Below are 22,045 nucleotides of genomic sequence, written 5' to 3' on the forward strand. Positions count from 1 at the left end.
ATTTCTTTACTGATATTTTAAAATTAACAAAATAAAAATTGGAGTAGAAATCAAAGGATCTGGACTCCATATCCTACCCAAGTAGCACAGATTATAACTCAAGTAGTAACTATAATCAGAATGATAAATAGCAACGACTAACATTTATTGAGTGTTAGTATGTGACAGGCACTGTTCTAAGTGTTTTACATATACTAATCTATTTGCTCCTTCAAAACTTTCATAAGGTAAGCACTCGTATTATTTTAATATTATTCCCACTTTATGTCTGAAAATGCTGAGCTCATACCTCCAGTAAATGGCAGAAACAGGGCTGAAATGTGACTAGACCATCCTAATCTCCTCACCCAGAAGTAAATCAACTCAACTCTTAAATACACCTAAGTACTAAATCACCTCACTTCCTCTCTTTTTGAATCTCAGTGCCCTCAGCTGTATAACGGGTGCAGTAATACCAGCTCTTCCTACCTTTAGGATTGCTGAAAGGAATATGAAAGTCACTTAAAAACCACTAAAATCTCTAACTAGGGAGGTAGTGTTGTTTCAGCTTGGAAAATTTGGCTGAGACTATTTCATTGCTCCAAGCAAAAACTAAGCAGATAAACTGTTTTACACAACGGCAAACCAAGCCACAGTCTAGCCACACACATTCTTCTGAAGGTGAACCTGAACATATACAGCCACCTAACACAGAGCATGAACTATGCCAGATTCTCACAGCCTGCTGATTTGCCTGAAATTAGAAACAGAGCAGCCAACCTTTACTTCTATTGTGTAGCCTGACTGCGCCCTTCCTCTCTCTGCTCCAGCTTTTGCATTTTACTTAATTGGAGCACCAACCTATAAATCTTACGTACTTATGAGCCAGAAAACTCTCTGGAGCTCTCACACTGAAATTTGTGTGGGAGTTCAGCAATATTGAATTTTCAAATAAAATGATTAACAGGCACCTTTAGGGCAGCCTCAGAGAAAACAATCCTTCCTGAATCTTGCCACCTTAATCTGAGGAAGCTTTTTGTTCTAAGGTTTAATAAAATGGTTGGAAAGTAACATAGTGAAGAGTGACTAAAAGCAGGAAGAGACAGACAGAGGCACTCCATTCTCTGGAAACTCCTTTCAGCAATCAAAATCTTGTCACTGCTCTCTGTCCAGGCCTAACAAGGGAGGTTTCAGTCACTTAGTTCAATTTTAACTGCAATCAGCTCTACTTACTGGTTTTCTAGAAACATTTTCTCCAAGATTTTAATAGTTGGAAATGGATACACCTGATCAAAAAGACTATTTGCTTTTCTATAGCAGAATAACACCTACCAGACTTCATGAAGCAGAGAATTAAAATCAGTTAAGAGGAAGAACATAATCAAACCTAATTTAGCCCCAGACTGAGGCCTACAAGCCTACTATTTGCTGAAACAATGGTTTAGCTGCTCTGCCAAATAAATATGGGATGTTTATGGTTTCACACAATAGGAATCCACCTCATTTATGCAGCAGGAAGATCATTTACAACCAATTTCTAAAAGACACCAAGCATCAATAATAAATTTTCAAATCAAGGCCAGAAATTGCAATACTCAAACAGGGACTATTAAACAATATGAAGTTGTTGTCAGAAGGAGGATTTTTCAGGGATGCCATCGCAATTTATAATCCAGAAGCATCTATAAAGTGGTCATGACCAGCCTGGCTTACCTAACCTCTAAGAAGGAGGAGGCTTGGCTGTAAGGATCTGGGCCAACAAACAACAAGGACAGGGCATCTCCTGCTGAGAGATTTCAGTGCCAGTCTGGCTGCCTTCTGAGATCATCACCAGAACCACACTGTTTTCTCAGCCATATTTGCTTCTTGGGAGTAATTCTGCTTTGTGGTTATGGAGAAGTGGTTGAATAAAGCTGCTGGAGGGGCCCACTTCTCTGCCCCACATGGGGATTTTGTAACTGGACCTATCTCTTTCCAGTCACCATTTGCCTATTCACCCCTTTGCTTACTCATTCTCTTTCTCTCTCTCTCTCTCTCTCTCTCTCTCTCTCTCTCTCTCTCTCTCTCTCTCTCTCTCCTTCTATTTCTCTTTCTTTCGCTGTGTGTGTGTGTGTGTGTGTGTGTGTGTGTGTGTGTGTGTGTGTATCCCAGCTCAATCACTTACTAACTGTGTGATTTTGAGAAAGCCACTTGATATTTTTATGTCTCATTGTCTCAACTATAAAACAAAGAAAATAGTAGGTCATGTAAGGATGAAATAAGGTCATGTATGAAAACTCTTAAAAATAATTCAAAAAGTGTTAAGTGAATTCAATGTCGTCAGCTAGATCTGGGTTTCATCTGCGCTTCCTACAAGAGAGCTGGGGAATCAGGAACAGGAGAATGTATAGTTACGACTGACATTTGGATTAAATAACAGCACAAATAAAGAAAGACTCTCCTCAAGGAAAGTAGTCAACCAGGGGTCAGAATACAAGGGTTGAAATTAAACTCTCCTGTTGTTTAGTTCTTTCTCTGCCCTTTGTCAAATCCTTTCATCTCTCCTAACTTTACTTTCCTCACTTGTGCAATGGGATTCATAGTAAACATCTTATAATATGATAGTAAATATGAAATAAGAAAACATATATGAACATGGTCTGTAAACTATAATGAATTTTCCCCCTCTGGGCCTACACACTTGACTACATTGTCTTATTTATTTTCTTCATAGCACAGAATGACTTGAAATGGCCCAATTTAATTGTGTTTTGCCTTATTCACCCCACAAGAATGTCAACTCCCTAAAGGCAGAAACTCTGTCTTATTAATAGTTGCATCACTCATACTTAGAGCAGTCTTGTTCTGAATGAATGAATGAATGAATGAATGAATGAATGAATGAATGCATATTCATTCAGAACAAGAGAGGTATACTTGCAATCAGCCCCAGGGGGAAAAAAATTGAAGCAGATGAAGTTTGCCACATTAACTCCTCTCCCCATCCCTCTTAGCATCAAAAAACGATCAACTGCCCCCTTGCTGTGATTGGGCTTTCTTCTATATATGAAGAAAGCCCATCTCTCCCTAGAGAAGCTGAAAATGCCAGCTATTCGTGTTCCAGCCCCCGTGTAGCTACAGTGCAGGTATTCGACTAGACTCTGACCTCAGGTTTACCTGCTGAAGACTTTAAGTTAAAAGCTAGAAATTTCAAGAAGCACAGGAGTACCCAGTCTCCATTCTGGCAAGACTGGTAAGACAAGCAGCTAAGCCCATTGTTCTAGCAGCAGCATCAAGGGTCCTGGGTTGGCAATATTGATGGGGCAAACTGGTATATCTGCACCAAAGGTATGTTTTCACTGGGTCAAATCTCTGGCATGATTTTGGCCCTTGCTCTTGATTGTATTACACCAGAAGCTTAGACCTCTAAGCTATTCTAGATATTCTCTACATACAACTTCCTTTCATTTGTGCCTTCTCTCTAAGATTGGTTTTGTTGCTTGACTGGTGGGATCATTCTCTTCCCCAAACAGCTAAGTATCTCCATCAGATTGCACATGATCCTGGTTCCCTAAGGGACTCCAAATTAGTTTTTCTTCTACAAAGTACTTGCCCACTCCAGCCCTTTTCCTTCTCCTTCACTCAGATCAAATTGCATATTTCCTGGGCTTTTTTCCCCCCCTAGGACCTTACTTTCTATAAGGCCCAATCTGATCAGTTAATTCAAGCCAATGTGTTCATTGCTGACACTAATTTAATATTATCCGAGCACCTTAGCAGAGACTTTTAATACCTCAAAGCAAAGGAGAAAGAAATGTGCTTTTACCGCCACACAGTGCCAGAGCTGATGAGGGCTCTAGTCTGCACTCTCAAAATTCCATTATCCATACAGATATTTCCAGTCCAACCTCAGGTGCTCTATGGACTAATCATGGAGTGACACTGAGGCAGTTCATGGAATTGATGCCTTTTGTCACAATTCTGCATGCACATGCGTAGGTCCAGCAAGGCCCCAACCTGGAGCCCTAACCTAGTAATATAAATGTTTAAAAACTGGTTCCTGGGTCAGAGGAGGGGTGGTGAAAACCCTGATTTATAGCACTTGCTGGTTTGGATGGCATAAATACTTCTACCATGGCCAATTTCAAGCTATGAAAATCATGTCAACAAGGTTAAAAAAACTCTTGAATATTTAACAATTGGCTTGTGAAAGTCACTAAGAGCCACTGGCTCCAGCACACCACTGTTTTCCAAGCCACAAGAACTTCTTTACCTCACCACTTTTTACTACACTCACCATTCTAAACCCATCGACTTTTTCAACTTCCTCAGTGTGTCATACTCACGTCCGCCTTGCACATAAACACACACACACACACACACACACACACACACACACACATCTCAAATCTTTCCACAGACCCACAGCTTAGGTCACGTTCTCTGTTACAACCTTACACAGGTCTGTGATCCTTTCCTTCAGAGTGCTAATTTCAGGTTAAGTATTTGTTCCTTCATGAAAGTGATGTAATATTTAACATTGTAAGCAAACATGGATCTATAGGAGATGTGAGGAGAGTGGCTATCAACTTCCTTTTCCATATAGTTTCTATGCATATAGTTTCTTGTATGGGGGACATTTTAGGGCTTACCAAAAAAAGACTTTAGTGGATGAGTGCATCTGCTCAGTTCTTAACCACAAACATCACAGAATCCCTTCTATTTTCTTCTGGTTTCATAGATTATTGAATCTGGAGAGATAATTCCATATGCCTGTTCTCTGATTACTACATATTTTATGGAGATGCCTTATGGGCTACCTCTGAGTGGTTGATGTTTGGAAATCGGGGCAATACTGCTATGGAAAGACAGAGCTCCAGGCTCCCACAGCCACTGCATCAGACAAGTTCTGCTTTTATAAGATTTATTTTGAATGATTTCTATTGTGGACAGAAAATGTTTTGCAAACCAGTTTTCAGTTTATAGATGTGCAAAATCAGTGCTCAGAAAAGTACAGAATAATAGGGAAAAACATGTATGTGCTTCATGGGTTTTTTTATTTTTAATGTATGAGAATTTCTAGCCTGCTTATCCTTCTTCCCTCCTTGTTCCAACTCCCAGTAAAGACTGAAATTGCATTTCTCATGTATTGCACTTTCAACACATGAATCCTTTCTGAGACTAGACCACATGGGCCCCCATTTGTATTTAGGTTACAGAGTGTTTACTTAAAGTCACATAGATAATTAATTGTCTGTGTGACTTTTAACCAGCTCTCCTACGTCCCAGTCTACTTTCAGTCTGCTTCTTAGTTGGTCCACTTTCAGTAAGAGTGGAAACTTCACTGCTGCTCAGAGAAAGGCCAAAATCCCACTGCCCAAGCATCTTTGCCACGAGAACTTTCTTCTCACTTTTAGGAAAATTGTATTTTCTGGAGACTGTATGGAGACACACAATATGAAACTGGGAAATCGGATAAAGGTTTAAAAAAGTAGTTTCACTTCCTCCTAGCCATCAAATGTCTTACCTCAATATTCACCCTCAATACTAAAAAACTGGACTTCTAAATTCTGAATAGAAACTCAGAATAAGGGCAAAGGAACGCAGCAGTGCATTCATTGGCATCTGCTTCTTTTCCTGGGCAATTAAAAGTATCCTGTAGATTAAAGAGGTTTGAGTTCATCTTCCATCGGTGCCACTTACTAAATATTACAAGTCACTTTGTATCTCTGAGACACAGTGTCCTGAGGGTGACGCTGTGCACCTTATATGGTTAATTGGAAAGGTTAAATGGCTCAAACTTCTGGCATGAAGTAAGTGCTCAAGAAATTATCACTCCGTGTTTCCACTAATTAATACATATTTCTATACCTATATTACTAGGGCTAGGCTTGATATATCTATGTAAGTCCTGATCTATAAGCTCAGAAAATAATTTTGCTTCCAATATATAGCTAGTGTGGTCATACTATGTCATTGTTGAATAAACATATATTGAGTTTTTAATATTTGCTGGACAGAGCATTAGTCTGGACCATAAGGAATGACAGACATTCCCTTCCTGTTTTCAAGGTGCTGATGATTTAAATCATCCCCGACAGATGAGGCATCCTATGTTCCTAAAGATATCTAAGAGAAAAGATCTCACCCCACTGTTGGCAACTGCCATAGTCAATTCTCAGTTCTCTGAGCCATTTATGTGTGTTTACAATTCCTTGAGAATCAATGTATCTCCGTTTTCTCTTATACCAGGTGTCAGAAGAAAGAAAGAACAGTTGGTCACCATTCTTCACCTAATAAGCCTTCATTCCCTGAGAGTTATTGAGTTATTCTTCTGTCTTCTCTTTCTAGATTAAATAATTCCAATCCCTTTAACCTTTTCTCAGAGGTCCTATTTGCCAGCCTTCAGTTTAATCATTTTCACGGCTCCCCTCTGGAGTCTCTCCAAGTCTTATGCATTAAAATATGTTGCTTGCTATTGAGTTCACTCTTCTAAGCATCTTATTTTTTCACATAAACCAAGACAAAAGGAAAGCAGCTCCCAAATAAAAGAAGGGCATAGACAGAAGGATAGAATTCCTATGCTCAAAGCACAGTAGTATTTACTGTCACCACTGTTTTACTGTCACCATTATTAAGAACGACGGGCCAAAACCAAAACAGTTTCTAAATGGTGCCAAACATTCTGTTTGACATTTATCTAAAGTACTTTTAAGCAGATCACACTATTAACAGCAAACCTGAGGCTTGCTTTAGTAATACCTGAAGTTTTCAAAAGGGTGCTAATAATATCACTGTTAATGAGATCAAACAGGATTTTCTGATTCTGTAAAATACCTCTGGTTGCCAAGTAGACCATTGAAAGTTCGTCGTGTTATTTACGGGCAGTGCCTTTGACTGGTCAGTCATGGCAAAGTGCTAAGGGTCTCTCTTTGCATTCTGTCAATCAATATTAATTAATATTTCCTAAGCTGAGAGTGCAGTAAACTCTAAATAACTCTTAAGAAATGAGGTATAAAGGCTGATCAAATACATGTTGATCATAGTATGACACTGACATATGCAGAAAGGGGCAGATATGAACACCAGAACCCTAGTAAAATATCTCTTTAAGACATTCGTGATAAATTATCAAAAATTTATTTTTACCAAGAGCCCTCCCTCCCTTTTGCTCTTATTGTGCCATTGAGATGAATCTTCCCCTTGTGAGCCAGTGACACTCCTCTCTCTCTCTCTCTCTCTCTCTCTCTCTCTCTCTCTCTCTCTCAAGATTCTTCTGACAAATTTCTAAATCCTCTCAAGAAGCTGGGAGAACAATTGCTGGATAATATCCTGCCTGTTTCAGGGAGTTCTTTGTTTTGGAACCACTGTTTGGAATGTTTGTTTCTTTCTAATCTGGAAAAATTGAAAGTGTACAATTGGGGTGAAAAGAGTTGGTTAGAAGTGAAGAGGTGGAGAGAGAGAAACTACGCCTACTCTGGGTGACTCTGGGAAAACAAATGGTAGTCGCTATGTAGTTCAATTTCTGAGCTAGTTTGGCTCTGGCCAGCGCCTGTCTGGCATAGCACTCACTGGGCTGAGAGAGATCTGACAACAATCATAGTAGAAGCAGCTACTTCTGAAAAAGCCTCCTTGCCAAATTCTCTTAAGTTCTGGTAATAGAACAAATTACCTCAGTTCTGGTAACAGAACAAATACGTGACTTGGTATCAGATTTTCCCAGGGAGGTGTAGTCCCAGAGACAGTTCAAGCTATCAAACAATAGCTAAATGCTAAGACTTACGAAATATATATTGTGATCCTTAAGTAAGCAGCAGTTAGGGCCTTATAAACACTGTAAGAAGTGCCCTCTTAGGCAAAAATAGACAGTTTGCCAGCTGTTTAATTGTCACCCTTGACCCATTATATCCCTCCTACTTTCACTGGTTCTTCATGTCCAGGCACACACCCAACGTATTTGTCCACCAGAGTGAAGGAAAGGCATAAGTCCACAAGCGCCATGGGTAAGTGTATGTATAATTGAGGTCTGGGTGCTCTAAAACAATAGGTGATTAAAGCCATAGCATATTAAATTGTTTCATGTTGATAAATAGACATCGTAATCTAATAGTTACCATTTTTATAAAAGCAGTTATGAAGTGGAACTATAAATTGCCCCTGGTTTCATTTATTTGATAGTAAAGATTGTCTCTTATCAATCATTAAGAAAGTGAAAGTAAGGCATTGATGAGGATGTACGTTGCTGTGTTACTTTGTGGTCTTGGCAAGTGACCGGTAATGCTGAATTAATAAATCACTAGCAGACACAACTCAGCGCTCCCTCTCTTTATCCAAATATGTACTTCAGAGACTTATATCAAATCATTTCAAAGAAACAGCAATTTGTACCACCCCACTATAATCCACTGCATCCTGGGAAGCAATTTTTATTCCATTTGAGTTTAAGAAATCATATCCCCAACACTGAACACTGGCATTTGTGCATTGAGAGAGGGTTAGAAAATAAGTAAAGGGAAAGAGAAAAGGGAGAAACAAGAAGTAAAAAACTGAGATTGGTGAATTTTAAAAACATCCATCTATAATGAGCAAGAGACATTTTCAGTAAAGCATTTCTGAATGTGAAAAAGTAAAATTCCTGTTGCCTTTAGAAAGCCAACCATTTCTGTCATTCTTTAAAAAAAAAAAATAGATAGCCAGCAGATTAAAGGAACTCCATTTATAAAAATCAAATGAACTTCTAACAAAGCTTGTTTGGGACATGAATAAATCATCTGGTCATGAATTATTCATTATTATCAAGAAACAAGCTGGGATTCCAGGAACTGGGCTTAGGGGGGTGCTGAAACTGGGGAGTGAGCGAGTTCATTATCTCATACTTACCACAGAAGCAAGAAGACAGGCCACGGAGTACCATCATCTGATGCAGACCTTGCTAGACCCACATTCGAGTTTCAGGGGACACTTCAGCAGTCTTTACACCCCAAGGCAAATAGAGTTTAATCCATAAAACCCTCCTTTATAAAATTGCATGTACTCAGTAACAGACAATATTTTTCGAGCACTGGGTCTTTTGTTTTTTAAATGCATGACATACATAGAGAATATGAACTGTGTGCAAAAGCTACTAGGGGCTGCAAATTTGCATTTAAAGGAGATAGTTAGAAAATTCCTTAATGATAGACTATAAATAATAGTCTGATCTACTCATTCATGGCTTTGGGGGTTGGATTTGTAATTGGGGTGGGAGAAGGAAGCAAGAAAGGGAGCTTCTCAGATTTAATCAACTAATCAATGGATATGTGTGTTCCAGGTCCAAACTGCTTTGCAGGAACTACAATAATTCCAGCTGGCATTGAAGTGAAAGTGGATGAATGTAACATCTGTCACTGTCACAACGGGGACTGGTGGAAGCCGGCTCAGTGTTCAAAACGTGAATGCCAAGGCAAGCAGACTGTGTAGAACAAACTCCCAACCGATGATGAGTTCTTAGGAGATGATGCTATGGCTTCTACTCTGCACATGTTTAAAATAAAACAAAAGAAACAAACAAACTCCTGCCAGCTATAACAGGGTCACCAGCAAAATCTTTTAGGGTTGACAAAAAAGTGAATATTTTACTAAGAGAAAATTTCATTCTCTCTTGCTATATAAAATATATGTAGTACATAGCTATCAAACCCGCTTTTGTAATCACACATGCTTGATGGTGACTTGACTACTGGATTTCTGGAACAAAACAAAGAAATCGCCTCGTACAGCCTCCTTCTCTGGTGATACCGCTAACCTCCCAGCTCACAACCCACCGAATTAATCCGTTTTTACTCTCCTGTACATCATACATGGCATTTTTCTCTTGCAGTATTTCTTTTTCCTGTTTAGAGTCTAACGGGCCAGATTTGACCGCACAGTAAAGTTTTGAGTTATGTCAAACAAGCTTTGGTAAAGAAATGTCAGGGATGAGGACACTTCCTGACCAGGAAAACCAAAAGCATCCAACCAATCATTCCCCTTGAGTGAGTCATGACCTGTAGGCTAAGAAAAGAGAGGCGCACACAGATGGACCCACAGCTGGGCAGGGCAGGGCACTGGTGCTTGGTGCATTTGGGGGGGGGCACCCAATTTGATTCTTACAAACCACACATTTCATCTGCAAAACCTTGAAACTGCCAATCAAAAACTATCATATGAAGAACACCATGAACTTGACTAAAGAATCCAAAGGAAATGGGTTTTCAAAATTGTAGCGTTAATCACCAGACTTTCACATGATGCTGAATTTGAGTTCAACTTGTAACACTCTAAACCCTCTCTGTCACCTGGCAGTATAAATACCAGAACCAGGGTGAGTAGCCCCACTGTGAATCTGAATCCTTCTGAACACTACTGGCTTTTGAGATCAGATTTGGCTGGAAGCCAGTAGTACACACAGGCAGTTTTTATGGTTTAGGACGTGTTTGCCATGTTAATGACCACTCAGCCCTATGTCTAAAACACAGATTCAGGACACTTTTTCCACCTCAAGTGCTGATTTCAATTAAAGATTAGGGTAGAGTGAGTCTTGCACAATATAATTCCATTTGTTGAACATTTTTTAAAATGTATATATTAGATACGGAACAATTAAAGTGAACCTTTGAAGAGTCTCAAGGCTGCCCTGGTAATGCTGCTAGCATAGTAACAAAAAAAATAAAATACACAGGGTATCTGATGCCACCTCGATTCAAGTGCAAATTTAGCAATTCTGAAGTCACGTGGCATAGTTAGTTGCTTATTCCACTCTCCTGTTTTGAAAACCCTGGCACAGATCTGGTAGGGTCCCTTGAGGAAACTTTAAGGTTGTTTTCATTATCAATTTTCTTTCTTTCTCTGCTCTCACCCCAGCTTGGGTTTTGCAATAGCTCCTGTGGAGTGCCACATTCTAGAACAAGGTTTTTCAACGTTAGTGTTATTGACATCTTGGGCCAGACAATTCATTGTTGTTGGGGGTTGTCCTGTGCATTTTTAAAATGTTTAGCAGCATCCTTGACCTCTATCCACTAAATACCAATAGTAACACCCTAGTTGGAACAACAAAATGTCTCCAGACGTTTCAAATGTCCTTGAGGGGTGAGGGGAACGGGCAGAATATCAACTGATTGAATGGCCTAGCATAATAAGTATAGAATGGTTTCTGCCAGGGGACATATGAGGCTCACTCTGGCCGAGTCTATTGCTTTGCTGAGACTCAGCTCTTTGGGACATGCACAATCAGCAGCTCTAAGGGGGAGGGCTCAGTTTCCTCCAAAGGGAGTGATGCTTCCATGCCATAGGTCCACCCTCAGGTCACGTTTCCTTTGCCTCATGAACTGGATTTTTATTTAAAATTGTCAGCCTTTCCTTCCTGGAAGCACCTCCTGTCATCAAGAAAGAGTTGTCATTTCCAAAATTAATGTGTTGACAAGTTGGACCTGACACTTCTCACGCACACTGTGCTTACGTTATGATACAAATAGCCATGCCGGTGCCATCCAAGGAAGAACATCAAGCCGCCTTCTCCTAGAACACCAATTTGCACAAGGTTGGTGCCTTTCAATTGCCACCATGGATATATCCTATAGATAGTCATGAATCATTCATAAACCATTCTGCATGATTTATTCCTGTACTCCAAAGTAAAGGCATTCCATACTTCAGCTTGTGTCTAGACAGAGATGTATTATAGAGCTTCCTTTGCCCCGAGGTTGTCTGTTGCCAGCTTAAAAAATCCACACTTTTGGAAAACAATATAATAAATGACAGGCATAATATTTGAAACTCAGAAAATATCATTAATGAAGCCATGTAGCATAGTACCCTACCTAGTATTAAGAAGTTACTATGTCCTTTTTAGAAAAACAGAAAGAGAGTGCAGCTGACAAGCCAGGGTACAGAAATTTTGCATCAAAATCTTGGCACAGTGATAGTCCCAGCAAGAATGAACTAGAATGACGTACAATATCCATCAAGAAATGTTCTTTACAGAGTTTGCAGAATGAAATCTGCTCTGTGGCCTCTGTTACCAGCTAGAGAAAGAGATTTTTTTTTCTTTCTAATGTTTCACTACAAGCTTTTTCTTTAAGACTTTGCAGCACTGACATTTTTCCCCTTTTAGGGAGAGATGATCCTATACTGTGACAGAATTTCTCATGACCATAAACATTTACAACTTCCTTCTACCGGTATCATTGAGAAATTCTTTCCAAACTCTGAACAACAGAGTTGTGGTCTCATCTGTTGTTCTTTTGTTTTGTTTTGTTTTGTTTTTCCTTTTAAAAGTTTTGTTTGCAACCACACTGTCACCTCTGTCCTTATATTCCTCCTCTACCTTTGGTTCTGGGCTTTAACTACAGCTATGTTTAAATAAGCGATCACATCCTGTTTGTCAACTGATGCCTGTTTAAAAAAAAAAAAAGATTCAGTTTCTAAAATCTTTGAAAAATGGTGTGCCTGAAAACTAGTGAGAAAAAAACAAAACCTAAACACTAAACTGTAAAAAGGGGATTCTAGCAACAATATTTGATGTGTAAAAAATATATTATTAAAAATTATTTTGTTAAATATAAAGTGTGTTAACCAGCAAACTTTGTGGTATATTTTCCTTCCTAAATTTCTTCCTTCTGCCTACCTTCACCGTTTAATGACTAGTTGTCAGTGACTTCTGTCATCTGAAAGTACATGTGTCGTTGGAACTCTATTCAATTAGAATTAAGTGTTAGCTTTAGCATTTGCCTGTGTACCGTTTCATTTTTCATAATATAAGGCAAAGCTGACTTGGGGATCGGAGAGAAAACTCAAATAAACCAGCAGTGATGGGAAAACATTTTCCTGACCTATATCCATACATAATACTACTGATAATCTATAATTATTGAGTGTTTGCTCTTTGGCAAGCCCTGTACAATGATACATTGAACCTACTGCATTTTCTTCAATCCATGAGGTACACCTATTATAAGGAAGGGACTCTCATTATCTCTGCTTTGCTGTAAGGGAAACCAAAACACAAAGACGTTAAGTGATTTGGCCAAGTGGCAAAGCAGGAATTTTGCATCATAAATGTTTTCAAACACACACAAACAAATCAAGAAAATCATATAAGGAACCTCCATTTACCTGTTGCCCAAATTTAACAGTTGGCAAGCTTTTGCATAATGCTTCATCTATTCTTTTTGTTTCCCCTTTGAGTATTTTGAAGCAAATGTCAAGCATTATATAATTTCACCCCTACATCTTACAGTAATCATCTCTTTAAAAAGAAGGGAGAGTTTCTTACAAAACCATGTGTTATATGTTACATTACCAAAACCTAACAAAATTAATAATAATTCCTTAGTAGCATCTAATATCCAGTCCATTTTCAAATTTCTTCGACTTCCTAAAATAAGAGAGGGAGGGGATATTTGAATGACCCAAACCATCCATAACACTGCACTTGGTTGTAATGCCTCCTAAGTCCAAAATGAGGATTTTAACCCGGCCAATTGACAGCTGTGAATTCTGACAGACTCCTGGGTTAGTTATTGGAGGGTTTGTGAGAGCAAAATTACTCTTGTAAAGTGCCGTCTTAAACTCCCTCCTAGATGCTGAGCAGGGCAAGCAGCGGGCAAGAGACTTTCTACCAACTAATCTCTCAGGGGCAGCAAAGAGGACCCAGTGGACACTGCCTTTTATATGTTTGTAAGCTTTCCTCGGGGAGTAAGAGCAAACTGTTATTTTTCTCCTCCTTGAGACAAACATACTGCCTAATACAGAGTAAAACTGAACAATATTTTATAAATTGCCATCATTTTCTGCACTGTTGGAGAATGAAAGCAAAAAGCCAACCACTAAGAAAACGTCAGCATGGAGTCCCCACACATAAGCATCCATACCCCCCCTCCACCAACATTTTCTTAAAACAAGATTAGACTCTTGCTTTTCAGTTTCCCATGTGTCCAATTTTCTGCTCCCTACGTCCCTTGCAAAGGATTGTTTATAGTTCATTTCGAATTCAAGTTTCACGGGAGGGCACTTCAAAGCACAGGACAGAAAGCTATGAACTGTGACAGTCCTGGGTTTGTGGTTATTTGAGGGGTTACGTTGGGAATATTACTCTTTAAAAAAAAAAAAAAAGGAACCTTTATGGTTTTGAAAGACAAATGCTATCTCTGAGCCAGCAACCTCTCCTATCGTTTCTTACCATGTTTGTACAGGATCCATACCTTGAATTGGAGTGACAGTCTTATCAGTGAGCCTCAAAGTGTACTGTCTGCTGTGAACACCTGATTGTCCCTGGTCAACCATATACATCTAGAAGGCATGTTGTTCATCTGATGAACAAGACATAACTTGTGCCATCGTGCCTTTCATAGACTAAGAGTTAAATTAATGGAGTTAAAGGAATTTCTTTCAGTTAATTTTAAGGACTCAAAATTTGTTTTGTATTCCAAATCTGTTTAGTTGTGGTAATGATTTGATGTGTGTGTGTGTTTTTTTTTTTCCAGGCAGGAAAACAAATAAATGTATTATGTATTAAAAAACCAAAGAATAATGGTGGAAGATAGACAATTTAAAAATGTTTTTGATTTTTTTATTACTTAAGTGTTATAGTAGAGGAAAGAGAAGAAGCTAGAGTTAATAGAAATTAAATTTTAATTTTGAATTTAAAAATTCCAGAGAACGACAGAGTCTGCTTTTTAGAGAAAACAACCTCCCAGAAAAATCACCTGAGAGTGCCTCCAAGTCTGGCTTCTTACATAAGTCATCTGTATACTTTGTAAAAGATAATACATACATACATACATACGTACATGTGGTTCCACAGCTTTCCTTAATTGCTAGTTTAGTTTTGAGCAGTTTATTTTCTCTTCTCAAAAAACTATTTGTTGTCTTACCAGGTAGCCCCAAAGCAAGACATATATATATATATATATATATATATATATATATATATATATATATATATATATACACATATATATATAACCAAAAAAAGTATACACATTTAAGAAAGAATAAATTGTATTAAAATTATAATACTCAATATACACCAATAACAAAAGATGAATATAAGTCATGTATATATATTTTTACCACCCCTGGTATAGATTGTTTTGTGGTGTGGAGAGGCTTTTCCCCATGAATAGTTCAGGCAATTCCTGATAAAACCCAAAATCTATATGCTACAGTGTAAACCCTATAGTTCGTTTGTTTGTTTTTTAAGAATAGTATAATGAACCCAATTTTCTCTCACTGAGCTTTAACAATTAGCTCATGGGTGATCTTGTTGCGTGTATTACTACTACCTCTTTCCTCCCCAGATTACTACTATTTTTTTTCTTTTTAAAGGATGATGGGTGGGAGAAATGGATGAAGGGGGAGTCAAATGGCTTTCTTTGTAACTTTTGAAAATTCTGGACTCATAGTTATTTGAAACCCAAACTCTAATTTAATTAATTAAATTACTTGATAGTACTTGCATTACTATTAGGTTGGTGCAAAGGTAATTGTGGTTTTTGCAATTATTTTTAAACTTTTAAACCACAATTACTTTTGCACCAACTTAATACGTGGCTATGAGCAGGTACACTTTTTTAAAACACTGTACTTTTAGAATTAAGTTTGAGTTTTAAAATCATCCAAATAAATAGTTATATGAGGTGCGTGGTGTTGGGGAAGAATTTGGATATAAAGTTTGGCTACCATTTCTTGAGCCCCTTCTGTGTGCCAGACACTGTATTGGCTACTTTCCGTGAGACAGTAATTTATATTCATTCGTTCAACCATCCTTATTACCACCATGAAATTATGAACTGGCATTCTCATTTTGCAAACTGGCACACTGAGATTCAGAGAGATTTTTCTTAGGCTTACACCATTAGGAAGAGGTAAAACCACCTTTAATATCAAGAAGTCTTAAGTCTTAAACAGAATACTACCCATAAAACAGCTCAGAATAGAACCTGGCAGATAAAAGCCTAGTCTAGATTATTTATCTTTAGGACTCACGGATTCAAAAGAGAGATCTCATAGATAAGGTAAACCTGGACTTTGTAGCTTGAGTATAAGTTAGGCCACTATTTATGGAATGATACTGTAGTGCAGAAAAAAATGAATAGTGTATTGGGAGTGTGACAAGAAGTCAGGTGTGACATGAGTGTGAGGTTGGAGATGGTGGGACACAGTAAAAGATGTGTCCAGGAAGAAAACCCAGTTCTTAAGCCCTGGAAGATCATACTGAGAAAATCAGATTTTTTTTTTTTTTTATTGAGACTGTAGACTAATTAACATCCAAAAAGAGGGTGATATGGCCTTATTTGTGTCTTGGAAAAACAATTCTGGTAGCAGAGTGAAGGGTAGATTGGGGCCTGAGGAGAGCAAGGTGGGGACACTAGTGAAAGACAATTACAACAGTCCTGGAAAGAATAATAAGGATCTGATCCCGTAGTAGTGAGACTCACACAGACCAGTTGGGGCAATAGGACTTCATGGAAGATCAAGTGGGAATTGAAGAATTAAAATAGCCAACATTTCTGGTTCAGGTGATTAGAAGGATAATGATACTAAGTGGAACCTGTACTGTCCTTGGGGGTGGCACATCAACTCATTTTAGACTATGCCAAAGATGCTGGTAATATCTGGTATTTAGAATCAACCTCAGATATGATTGTCGCCAGGGTAGTCCACTCTGTTTCTATTTGCCAATTCTGTTTTCACCTCGGTTTGAGTAATTGCCATTTGAATAAAGCAAAGTTATCTACTGGTCATACATTTTTTCATAGTATTCTTGAAATGCGAGTTGAAGGTTGGAATGGCAAGAATAACAGAATTATTCACTAATCTGTGGCAAATATTAAGCTCACACCATACTGAAAAAAAATTTATTGGTATATTGTGACATACACTGCTTATAAATTTCAGCACTTCTTTCTCCTCATGCCCCTTTGGGATATAAAATGTAAATTTCATTTTCATGTTGTTCATTGGGGTTCTGGAAATTCAAAAAAAGGATTTAGCTATCCACTGTGACCCTCTCTCATTTTTTTCCCCCTGTGAGAGACTTTTGATTTGAGATTTCCAAAGATGCCACCCTTCTCCCATTACATTTTTCTTTGCCTTTGTTTGTATTTTTAGGTTCAATCCCTTTTTAATTAATCACAGCATTGGGTCAGCCAGACCCATTAACTGCATTTCTCATTTAGACCTTTCAGAGATGCAGCTGCAGATGCAATTTAATTTGTTGACCCATGATCGATAGCAATTAATAGCATATCTTTAATCTTGTTGAAAGGTCTGTCTTTGGCTTCCAGTAGCTACCATCTCAAGGGAAAGGTATCCACCTTCACAGGTTATTTAGCTTTTAGGCAATAGTTGCCCTCAACCACCTACTTTTCTTGTGACTTAGTAGTCATTTCAGAAGTCACTATTTTCTAGGGCACTTTCAATTATCACAAAATAGTTCATCTGCATTCTGTCATAAGATTCTTCCATTACAAGTTCATCATGAAAATGTACTCTGAGAAAAATATTATACAATGTTTTTTTTAATTCAGAAAAATAGATTTGACTTTTTAAAGTGTATTATGTTAATAAAATAATTGCTTAAGTTTCTTGGGATTTCTCCATGTTGTCTTTCAGCTAATCCAATCATTACAATCCAGTCTTTTTCTTTTACCTGTCTTATTAATTTAAAAGTTTATTGAATTAATAATAACATTCGAGCTGGGAAACTAGGCACTGTGGTTAAAACTCAATGAGGCTTTTTTTTCTGCTCTCAAGGAGCTTATAGTCTGATAAAGACAAACAGCAAGTCAAGTCCACAATAACAGAGGGAAGTTCTGTGTTCTAGACATGAACAAGTGCTCTGGGATTGTTTGTGAAAGGCAATGCATCATCGTGGGCCTATGGGAAGGCTTTGTGGGAGATGAAACTTGTATTATGAGTTGTAAGAGGAGGAATAGATAAACAATGAGAGAAGTAACCAATGCCCTCTTACAGTTTATAAGGTGAAATTTCTAATGATACAACTCAGACCATAAAATTGCCCCGTTTTGCTAGTAATAAAACCCATCCAAGTCAGTAAATAGGTGTCTGGCACCAAACCAAGGACTTTGAGCAAATTAAGGGGGGGGGGGAGAAAAAAATGAGTCACCTCCATATTGTGAAGAATCATTTACTTCTTTTGGTGCCATCAACCCTTCCTCTCTCTATAGGCATATCTTAGAGATATTGCAGGTTCGATTCCAGACCATCACAATAAAGTGAAATATCACGATAAAGTGAATGATACATTTTTTTTTTGGTTTCCCAGTGCATATAAAAGTTATGTTTACACTGTACTGTAGTCTATTAAGTGTGTAATAGCATTATGTCTAGAAATATAATGTACATACCTTAATTAAAAAACACTTTACAGCTAAAAAATGCTAACCATCATCTGAGCATTCAGTGAGTCATAATCTTTTTGCTGGTGGAAGTACACTGTCAATAAGCATTAATATTTTGAAAGAACTCTTTTTTCCTGAGCAATAGGTCTCAATAGTAGGCTTAAAATACTCAATAAATTAGGTTTTAAACAAACGTGCTATCATCCAGGCTTTGTTACATTTATAGAGCACAGGCAGAGTAGATGTAGATTTACCATAATTCTTAAGGTCCCTAGGATTTTCAGAATGGTAAATAAACATTGGCTTCAACTTCAAGTCACCAGCTGCATTAGCTCCTAATAAGAGAGTCGGCCTGTCCTTTGAAGCTTTGAAGCCAAGCATTGGCTTCTTTTCTCCAGCTTTGACAGTCCTAAATAGCATCTTTTTCAAATATAATGCTGTTTCATTTACACTGAAAATCTGTTGTTTAGTGTAGCCACCTCCATTAATTATCTTAGCTAGATTTTCTGGGTAACTTGCTGCAGCTTCCACATCAGCACTTACTGCTTCAGCTTGTACTTTTATGTTATGGAGACAGTATCTTTCCTTGAACTTCATCAACCAACCTCTGCTAACTTCAAACTTTTCTTCTGCAGCTTCCTCACCTCTCTCAGCCTTCACAGAATTGAAGACAGTTAGGGCCTTGCTCTGGATTAGGCTTTGGCTTAAGGGAATGTTGTGGCTGGTTTGATATTCTATCCAGACAACTAAAACTTTCTCCATATCGGCAATAAGACTGTTTTGCTTTCTTATCATTTGTGTGTTCACTGGAGTAGCACTTTTAATTTCCTTCAAGACTTTTCCTTTACATTTACAACTTGAGTAGCACTTCTAATTCCCTTCAAGAACTTTTCCTTTGCATTTACAACTTGGCTAACAGTTTGGCACGAGCGCCTAGCTTTTGACCTATCTCTACTTTCGATATACCATTCTCCCTAAGCTTAATCGTTTCTAGCTTTTAATTTAAAGTAAGAGATGACTGGTTCTTTCGCCTGAATACCTAGAGGCCATTGTAGGGTTATTAATTGACCTAATTCAACGTTGTTATGTCTCAGGGAATGTGGAGGCCTTAGCAGAGGGAGAGAGATGGGGAATGATCGGTATGTGAGGCGGTTAGTATACACCCACCACTTATTGATTGACTTCACCATCTTATATGGATAGAGTTCATGGCACCCCAAAACAATTACAATAAAAACGTCAAAGACCACTGATCACAGATTACCATAATAAATAAAATAATTAAAAAGTTTGAAATATTGCAAGAATTACCAAATTATGACACAGGAAAACAAAATGAGCAAATGCTGTTGAAAATATGTTGCTGATAGACTTCGATGAAGGGTTTACAAAAGCCTTCAATTTGTTATTTAAAAAAAAAAAGCAATATCTGCAAAACACAGTAAAGCAAAATGCAATAAGATAAATATACTTGTGTTGGTAGCCAACTCACTGACTAGTAGAATTCTCTCTTCTCTATCCAACATTGGATACCCACCACACTACATTTTATGAAAACATGTCCTTGCATCTCAACAGGAATTTGGGTAATGCCATCCTTCATTGGTATTTGCATTATATTCTTTTTTAATTTTTGAAAATGGCAATATGAGGATGGCCAGATGGTCTGTAAACTCACAAAATTAGTGTTGAAATCAATTGTTAAGAAGTTTCCTCTGTTACAATTTTACATACAGATAATAAAAAGAGGCTGGGTGATATAGATAAGATTTGAGGATATTGGTTATAGAAATACAAGGCATATGATTTGTAAATTGCAAGTATAAAACATCTAAGGTGCACATATGTGTATATTTGTATCTTTGTGTAAATACATATCTATAGAAATGTAAAAAGCTATAGATATTATGGTGAACTGCTGGCTGTGTCATTAAGATCATATACTGGCTATAGCTACATAGAACTGATACACTTTTCTCTGAATTTTGTACCTGACAATTGCAGGCTTGTTCAGCCTACAATAATTCTTATCCCACCTTTGCCTTGTTGTGAGGTATTTCATTAGTTCTGCTTGTTCATAGATTTAATTTCCCATCTCTAATCATTGGTGGCTCATGTGGTCCATCAATTTCAAACAGAGGCTGAACATGAGCAAAACAGAGTGGCAGAGGAGAATAAAAATCAAGCTGCTATGGAACTTGAAGTCATTACAGTGACAATGAGATTTATGTATATAAAAAAACACAATATTTCTTATTAAATATGCAAAATATTAACATAAACATAATTGGGGTTTTTGCTTGCTTTTGTTTGGATTTTTCTTTATTTGCAACTAAACAGTCATTTCTGCTCTAGAGGGCCTATCTCCCATTTACCTTCGCTGTCTACTATCTTATGGGCCCCTACAGGGCACTATTGCTATAAGATGAACAGAGAATGACTTCCCTGGGTATCCATATATGATGAGGATACTTGTATGCAGTCAGAGGATAATGTTTGCCAAGCCACTTCACTTATTTACATAAGGCATACTCCTACTCTGTTGTTTGGGCTGGGCATTACTTTCAGTTCTCCAGAGAACCCAGCAATGGTCCAGGAGCTTCTTACCTCTCAATTGTCTGTTTCTAAGCTGGGCAAGTATTCTCCTCTCAGGAATGTCAACTTTAATTGCCTGAATTTGCTTTAGAGACCCACTTGTACCTTCCAGTTTATGAGTTATTGAGCAGCTCTCACATGGCAAGGCACACTTTGGATATAAACAGTAGTATGAGCGGCCCCAGCACCACTCATGCGTGAGAGCAGAGAAAACCAGTGTTCCATTTCCTACTCCCTTGCTTCTAGCACAGTGCTTTAGCCAGGCCACTGGCAACCAAGACTCCAGAGTCAGCAGGCTATGATAGCTTCATTAATACATTATGACTGGGCCTTTAAAACAAACAAACAAACAAACATTCAACTACCAGCCAGTGAGCAGGGAAGTCAGGGTTAAAGCAGAAAAGCTGTAAAACAATATATCTGAAAAAGCATGAAGTAACTTAACAAAAATAGGGGAGGTACACTGAATTAAGATATTTCATAACGCCGATGTAGCGTGCTATGACACATTTCCCTTCTTGGCACTTGCAGAAGTAAAACCAGAATATACATCTGTAATCACATATTCCATCCCACTGATTTGCTTGCACAGAAAATGGAAGGCTAGTCTTCAAATGCATATGCTTATTAAAATGATGTCAACTCAGAAAAATATTATTTGTTTACGATAAAATCTACATTTCGGTACATATAAATTCACTGTATGTAGGCTGTGTATATAGCACCATACAGTTTTCTTTAGCTATCTTCTGGAGAAATAAAAAAAGCATATTGGAAATGCATCATGCATGCAATGAAACACAATCTAGAGAGAGGTTCTCTAACCCTCTGCTCTGATACACAATGAGATACAGATTTTTAAAACCATTTTGGTAGTTTGAGCAACTGTATACTTACTATCATCTGATTTGGGATTTAACTAAATAATCTGGCCCAAAGTAATTTTCTTTGAGATTTGATTTACGTCTATTGAACAGAATCAAAGAAACTGGATCATGGTAAAGGCCCACTTCTTATTGACTTACACTGTATGTACATAAAAGCATACATATGAGAATACTTATAACATGGGATGTAAAGGGTATATCACTAGTACCCCAGAAGTTCCC

The 22,045-nt window shown here is 37.9% G+C and overlaps 1 protein-coding gene across 1 annotated transcript in view; it reads left to right on the plus strand.

The window, feature by feature from the left end:
* The window catches only part of VWC2L (von Willebrand factor C domain containing 2 like), a 151,031-nt gene extending 138,483 nt beyond the window's left edge, over positions 1–12,548 (plus strand). The window contains exon 4 of the mRNA XM_081051799.1: positions 9,269–12,548. Coding sequence (XP_080907925.1) covers positions 9,269–9,417 — 149 coding nt within the window. The 3' untranslated portion in view covers positions 9,418–12,548. The remainder of the gene's footprint in view (positions 1–9,268) is intronic.
* The last annotated feature ends 9,497 nt before the right edge of the window (positions 12,549–22,045 follow it).

Source organism: Rhinolophus hipposideros (genome assembly GCF_964194185.1).
Source record: "Rhinolophus hipposideros genome assembly, chromosome: 6".
NCBI lineage: Eukaryota > Metazoa > Chordata > Mammalia > Chiroptera > Rhinolophidae > Rhinolophus > Rhinolophus hipposideros.